The sequence below is a fragment of the Lathyrus oleraceus genome, chromosome 7 (assembly GCF_024323335.1).
Source record: "Lathyrus oleraceus cultivar Zhongwan6 chromosome 7, CAAS_Psat_ZW6_1.0, whole genome shotgun sequence".
Taxonomy (NCBI): Eukaryota; Viridiplantae; Streptophyta; class Magnoliopsida; order Fabales; family Fabaceae; genus Lathyrus; species Lathyrus oleraceus.
Genome location: NC_066585.1, coordinates 434527900 through 434535428, shown reverse-complemented (window position 1 = coordinate 434535428; position 7529 = coordinate 434527900). Strand labels below are relative to the sequence as shown.

The following is a 7529-nucleotide window of genomic DNA, read 5'->3' as shown; positions in this document are numbered from 1 at the left end:
ATATTTTCATCACTTTGGTAAGATTTGTGGTTGTTTTTAGTTGTTTTAAAGTCATTTAACATGTTTCGTTAGTTTATTATTGCATTGCATTTTGTTACATGTTTGTGTCAAAAAGTCTCTTTTATGCTTCGATTTGGTAGTGTTAGTAATGCAGGTTGTTGCATAGGTTCAAAAGGACTAATAGCTGAGAGTTGGATGCTCCGGAAGGCCAAAATATGATGAAAATAGAGGGTTAACACGGGCACCCGTGTACATCAACACGGCCCGTGTTGTTTGCCAAGAAGGAGCACTCAAAGAGGTAAAACAGAGGGTTAACACGGGCATCCGTGTGAATCCACAAGACCCGTGTTGATGCCTCTATAGCTTGCTCTAAAAATACAACTTTTGAAGAATCAACACAGGCACCCGTGTGAATCCACACGGCCCGTGTTGATGGGGGCGGCTGAGAAATTCTACTTTTTATTGTATGGATTTGCCCTGTTCAGTAAGGGTATTTTGGACTTTTTGCTGGGAGAAAAACCCATCTAAGTCTATTAGAAGACTTTGGAGAGAAAGAGGAGGTACTTTTGGACGTACGAAAAGAAAACATTGCACTGGAGAAGATAACTACTACGGAGGATTTGAAGACGGCGAGATTCAAGGGCATCAACCATTGAAGATCAAAATCTCCTAATTCTTTATAATGTTTAATTTCCACACTGTGATTTCTTTGAATACTATGAGAGGCTAAACCCCCCAATGCTAGGGGGTGGTCCTGACTTGATCTGATGTTGTGAATTTTAACCATGGATTTCCTTATTACTATGTTACGTATTTCAATTCAATTGTGTGATGTTATTATGCTTTTGTATCAGATAAATACAATTAGATCTATGACTATCAATAACAGGATTGTGATTGTTAGGGTTTTCACATAATTGGGTTTATAATTGCATCACCTAGGACTAGGAACTTTTGTAAATCACCTTAAACCTTGATATTGTTTATGATTAAAACCAATTATTAGTTGAATGGACATTTGAGTAAGAATTGGTAGTTTAATAGCTTCTTCTTTAAGGACTTAAGGAAGAACATTTTGAGGTTAGGTAATTGAATGTTTCATGTGTATTGAGGAAATCCTGACTTGAATTCGTAACTAGTTAAATCAACCACTCACCCTAGCATGTTTTATATTAATCAATTATTCTTTACTCTCTTTTTGTGTTTATCGTTATAAATTCTCAAAACCAACCAACCCATTGTGTTTTTGTTCAAATAGAATCATAAGTAAAATAAGTATTTCCTACGCAATCCCTGAGATCGATACTTGGGAATAAAACTCCTTATTAATACATCGGTAAAAATAGTACACTTGCTATTTTTCCGATCAAGTTTTTGGTGTCGTTGCCGGGGATTGCCAAAATACCAATTTTAATTTTTATTATATTGAAATTTTGTTGCTCGTCAACCAAAATTTTATCCGTGACGATCTTGTTATTCAATTCTAATATTTGTCTAACTTGTTTATGCGAGGTAAGGCCTCAGCGGATTTTTCTTTTGATGCAAATCCAGAAAGAACTTTTCACGCTAGACTGAGACAAGCTAAGCGAGAAAAACTAGAAACAGCAGAAAAAGCGGAGGAGGAAGTTGTTTCAGTGCACTCAGAGAACTCAGATTCAGACGCAGAAACAATTCCTGAGGTCATGGCTGCAAATCCACCACCACCAGAGAGACTTCTCGGTGACTATGGCGGAACCAACACTCCGGGTGGTCGTATGACAATTGTAAACCAACCGGTTAATGTAGAACAATTTCAACTGCATCCCAGCACAATTAATCAACTCGAAAGGCGGTCCTTTTCTGGAAGAGTGAATGAAGATGCCAACAAGCATCTTCAAAGGTTTTTAATTATGAGCACAACGCTGAAAATGCCTGGACATAACGAAGAAGCAATAAGGCTTCGTATGTTCCCATTCACTTTAGCAGATGAAGCCGAAGAGTGGTTCTATTCCTTACCCGCTGGCAGTATCACTACATGGGAGGAGATGGAAACAACATTCTTGCATGAATATTTTCCTGCATCAGTGTCACTGAGAAAAAGATACGAGATCCTAAATTTCAAGCAGAAGGAGGGTGAGTCACTAGGAGACGCCTATAAAAGATTCAAGAGAATCCTAGTGGATTGTCCTACTCACAACATGGATGAAACTGAGCAGATGCAAATGTTTGTTAATGGTCTTCGAATTCAAACGAGACAAATCCTTGACTCAGCAGTTGGTGGCTCAGCTAACTTTGCAACAGCCACCAGTATGAAGAAAATAATTGAAGCAATTGCCTCAAATGAGCATCTGGAATTGTATGATAGGGTGTCAAGCAAATCTGCAGTAATTGATTTGAAGCTTGAAACAAACAAACAGGTAAAAATTGAAGAAGCAGTTGCTGCAGAAGTGGAAAAAAGGTTGAAGGCACTAAACATAGGTGCTCAAAAAGTTGCTCAAGTACAACAGGCACCAAACGATGTGTGTGGCATTTGTAATGAACCATACAATATTGTTCATTGCTTTGCAACACCACAACAGATAGAAGATATCAAGTTTTTACAGCAAAACAATCCCTACTCCAACACATACAATCCGGGGTGGAAGAATCATCCCAACTTTGCATGGAGAGATCAGAAAGGGAATGTGCAACAACAAGTACAAGGCCAATATCAAAACCAATATCAGCAACAACAACAACAAGTCCCAAAGAAGGCAGATTGAGAGATTGCAATTGAAAAGATGGCAGCTCACAACCTCCAGTTCCAAGAGGATACTCGAAATAATCAGAAGAACACTACAGCATCCATAAAAAATCTTGAAATTCAGATGGGTCAAATAGCTCAACAGTTAGCTTCCATGTCCCAGGTACCTGGCATGCTTCCTAGTGGAACAGTTGTGAATCCACGTGATCAAAGTCACATCAAAGAAGTGGTCACAAGAAAAGGAAAAGCTAATGAAAAATAAGTGGACGAACAGGTCGAAGAAGATGGGTTGTTGGAAGTTGATTTAGAGATTAGAGAAGAGCCAAAACAAGCTGAAGAAGTGGTGGTGAAACCGGCAAGCCAGCAAGAGAAACAAAAACCAAAGATCATTCTTCCTTTCCCTACGAGAACAATGAAGAAAGATCTCAATGAATTTTTTTTGAGAAGTTCTTAGAGTTATTCAAGAAGCTCGAGATCAACATACCTTTTGCTGAAGCTTTAGAACAAATGCCGATATATGCCAAATTCATGAAAGACATCATATCGAAGAAGAGGTCGATTAAGGGCGAGCCGGTTATGCTAACTGAAACTTGTAGTGCTATTTTGCAGGGCCTAAAAATTCCGGTGAAGAAAAAAGATAGAGGTGCTGTCACTATTCCTTGCACCATTGGAGATAGATCATTCAAGAAGGCACTAATCGATTTGGGAGCAAGTGTTAGTCTAATGCCCCTTTCGATTTACAAAAAATTGGAGTTAGGAGAAGTGCAAGACACTCGCATGATAGATTTGAAAAGAAGAACTAAAGCATAACTTTTATCTCCAACACTGATGATGAAGAAGCTCAATGTGACATGGAGACTGATGAAAGGATTTCTAATGCTATTGTGCTTCTTGGGAGGCAATTAAATAAGGTGCTGAAAAAAAGGATAGGAAGCCAAGACCAAATGTCAAGAACATGTCATACGACATCAGCAAGAACAGTGACTTTCAGAGAAAAGCAAGAACATAAGAGAAGACAAATCAAGGGAAAGTATTATGTTTCATGGATGTGAGGGTTTTGGTCACATTAGATCATAATATCCCACGTGCCTCAAGAAACAAAAGAAGGACTTGTCTGTTTCTTGATCTGATGATGATGATTATGAAGGTGAACCTAATGATGAAACTTCTAAGCATGTTACATCTTTCACTGGTAGATATGAATTTGATGAAGATTCATGTGATAAGAAGTCTTTTATGAATAATTGGTTGTCTCCTATAGAGAATTGTGTCCCAGAAGTGAAGAGGTTTGCAAGATAGGAGAAAAGCATAAGAGAATCATAACTCAATTGCAGGCTGAAAAAGAGAAACTTTTATCTACTATTTCTGACCTTCAAAATGAAGTAACACTATTGACTTCTAAACTTGAAAACATGAACAAATCCATAAGAATGTTGAACAATGGGTCTGATATGTTAGACGAAATTCTTCAAATTGGGAAAGGGGCTGGAAACTTAATAAGTATATGTTTTAATTGCGAATATCTAAATGAACAATGAAAAACCCCTATGATAAAATTTATTTCTTCTGAAAGAAAGTATAAGCCCATGATGTCCAACCAAGTGTTACAACATCCTGCAAGACATCAGGAAACTCAAACTAAAGTCAACTTTTTGCCTTGGAAATGCCATTACTGTGGTAAATATGGACATATAAAGTCTTTATGTTGTAGACTGTATGGTTATCCAAAACATTTAGCATATCCTAGGGCTAATCGTGTGATGATTAAAACTAGAAAGGAGTGGAAACCTAAGGTTGTTGATACTTGTCTTATAGCCCATACTTCTTTTAGAGATTCATCTAGAGAAGACTAGTACTTTGGTAGTGGATGTTCTAGACATATGACAGGGGTCAAGAAGTATTTAGTGGACATTAAGTCTTATTCCACCAGTTTTTTCACTTTTGGTGATGGAGTTAAAGGTGAAATTAAAGAGATAGAAAAGTTAGTGTGTACCGAACTTCCTAGACTTGATGATGTTATTCTTGTAAAAGAATTGATTTCTAATCTGATCAACATTAGTCAGTTATGTGATCAAGGTCTAAAAGTCAATTTTACCAAGTTAGAATGTTTGGTTACTAATGAGAAGAATAAATTTCTGATGAAGGGATTCAGGTCTAAAGACAATTGATATTTATGGGTACCACAAGAAACTACTTATTCTTCCACATGTTTAATGCCTAAGTCAAGTTGTGGCACCAGAAGCTTGGACATTTGAATCTTAAAGGTATGAAGAAAGTTATGTCTGAAGAAGTTGTTAGAGGTATACCAAAACTCAAAATTAAGAAGGGTAAAGTCTATGGTGAGTGTCAAATTGGGAAGCGAACCAAGATGTCACGCCCGAAGTTGCAACATCAGACTACTTCCAAAGTTTTAGAACTTCTTCATATGGAGTTAATGGGACCTATGCATGTTGAAAGTCTTTGTGATAAGAGGTATGTCTATATGGTTGTTGATGATTTTTTAAGGTTTACTTTGGTGAATTTTATCAAAGAAAAACCAGACACTTTTGAGGTATTCAAAGACCTTTGTTAACGCCTTCAAATATAGAAGGAAAGTGTTATAGTCAGAATTAGAAGTGACCATGGCAAGGAGTTTGAAAATGCAAAATTTTCTGAATTTCGTTCTTCTAAAGGTATTGGTCATGAGTTCTCATCTCCAATCACTCCTCAGCAAAATGGAGTTGTAGAACGCAAGAACAGAACATTACAAGAATCAGCTAGTGTCATGCTCCATGCAAAGAATCTTCCTTATCATTTTTGGACTGAAATAATGAACATTGCTTTCTATATCCATAATTGTGTTACTCTGAGAGCTGGAACATCATCTACTCTCTATGAATTGTGGAAAGGAAGGAAACCTATCGTTAAATATTTTCATGTTTATGGGAGTAAACGTTATATTTTGGTTGATTGTAAATAGAGGAGAAAGATGGATCCCAAAAGTGATGAAGGGATATTTCTTGGTTACTCTACAAACAACAGAGGGTACATGGTATTTAACTCTAGAACTAAGGTCACGATGGAATCCATTAATGTTGTGGTTAATGATTCAATTATTGTGAAAGGGACTAATGTCAATGAAGATGTTGGAACATCATCTCAGCAGACTAATGCTTCAGAAAATATGGAAGACATTGAGTCCAACATTAAACCAGCAATGACTGGATCAGATAACCCTCAAGCCAATAAATGTCCCTCTATCAGAATTTAGAAAGATCATCCAAAGGAACTAATTATTGGAAATCTTAATGAATGGATCACCACTAGATCCAGAGATGTGATATCCAATGCTTGCTTTGTCTTAAAGTTTGAATCTAAAAATGTGAAGGAGGCCTTGATTGATGAATTTTGGATCAATGCTATACAATAAGAACTAGAGCAGTTCAAAAGGAATGAAGTGTGGGACCTTGTTCTCAGGCTTGAAGGGATGAATGTTATTGGCACAAAATGGATTTACAAGAACAAATTTGATGAAAATGGAATTATGACCAGCAACAAGGCTAGGCTTTTTGCTCAAGGATACACTAAAATTGAAGGGGTTGGTTTTGATGAGACTTTTGCACCTGTTGCTCGTCTTGAATCCATAATATTGCTCTTAGGAGTGGCATGTATGCTAAAATTCAAGCCATTTAAGATGGATGTGAAAAGTTCCTTCTTGAATGAGTACTTGAATAAATAAGTGTATGTTGAACAACCTAAGGGGTTAATAGATCCTAGTTTTCCAAATTATATTTACAAACTAAGGAAAACTCTCTATGGATTGAAGCAATCACCCAGAGCTTGGTATGAAAGGTTAACTGAGTTTCTTGTCAATAATGGCTATAGGAAAGGGGGAACATACAAGACCTTGTTTGTTAAAGAAGAGCATGGTAAACTCATGATAGCCCAAATATATGTTGATGTCATTGTGTTTGGAGGATGTTGAACCAAATGGTTCAACATTTTGTCAAGAAAATGCAATATGAATTTGAGACGAGTCTTGTTGGTGAATTAACCTATTTTCTTTGTCTTCAAGTTAAACAAATGGATGATACTATCTTCATTTCTCAAAGCAAGTATGCTAAGAATATAGTGAATAAATTTGTCCAAGAAAGTTCTAGTCACAAAAGGAAACTTGTAACAACTTACTTGAAATTAACTAAGGATGAAAAAGGTGTTGATATGGACCAAAGTTTCTACATGAGTATGATTGGTAGTCTTTTGTATCTTACAACTAGCAGACCAGACATCACTTTTATGGTAGGAGTATACGCTAGATATCAGGTTGAACCTAAAATCAGTCACATTACTCAAGTGAAGAGGATCTTGAAATACATCAATGGTATTGGTGAGTTTGGCATGTTGTATTCTCATAGTTCTAATTCCATGCTTGTAGAGTATTATGATGCAGACTTGGTAGGTAATGCTGATGATAGAAAAAGTACTTTTGGAGGATGTTTCTTCTTGGGAAATCATCTTATATCTTGGTTCAACAAGAAGCAAAACCATGTGTCATTGTCTACTGTTGAGGCTGAGTATTGGTGAGTTTGGCATGTTGTATTCTCATAGTTCTAATTCCATGCTTGTAGAGTATTGTGATGCAGACTTGGTAGGTAATGCTGATGATAGAAAAAGTAATTTTGGAGGATGCTTCTTCTTGGGAAATCATCTTATATCTTGGTTCAACAAGAAGCAAAACCATGTGTCATTGTCTACTATTGAGGCTGAGTATATTGCAGCAGGAAACAATTGCTCTCAATTGATTTTGATGAAATAAATGTTAAAGGAA

General features: G+C 36.6%; 1 protein-coding gene across 1 annotated transcript; it reads left to right on the top strand.

Annotated features, from left to right (window-relative positions):
- Window positions 1-6784: 6784 nt before the first annotated feature.
- On the top strand, window positions 6785-7285 carry LOC127104214 (secreted RxLR effector protein 161-like). Its single transcript, XM_051041412.1, has one exon. It carries the CDS (start codon window positions 6785-6787, stop codon window positions 7283-7285), a length of 501 nt encoding a protein of 166 aa, XP_050897369.1.
- Window positions 7286-7529: the final 244 nt, after the last annotated feature.

Bases quoted from the DNA above. Each gene is read 5' to 3' on its own strand.
- LOC127104214 (XM_051041412.1), top strand. From the start codon at position 6,785: ATGGATGATACTATCTTCATTTCTCAAAGCAAGTATGCTAAGAATATA.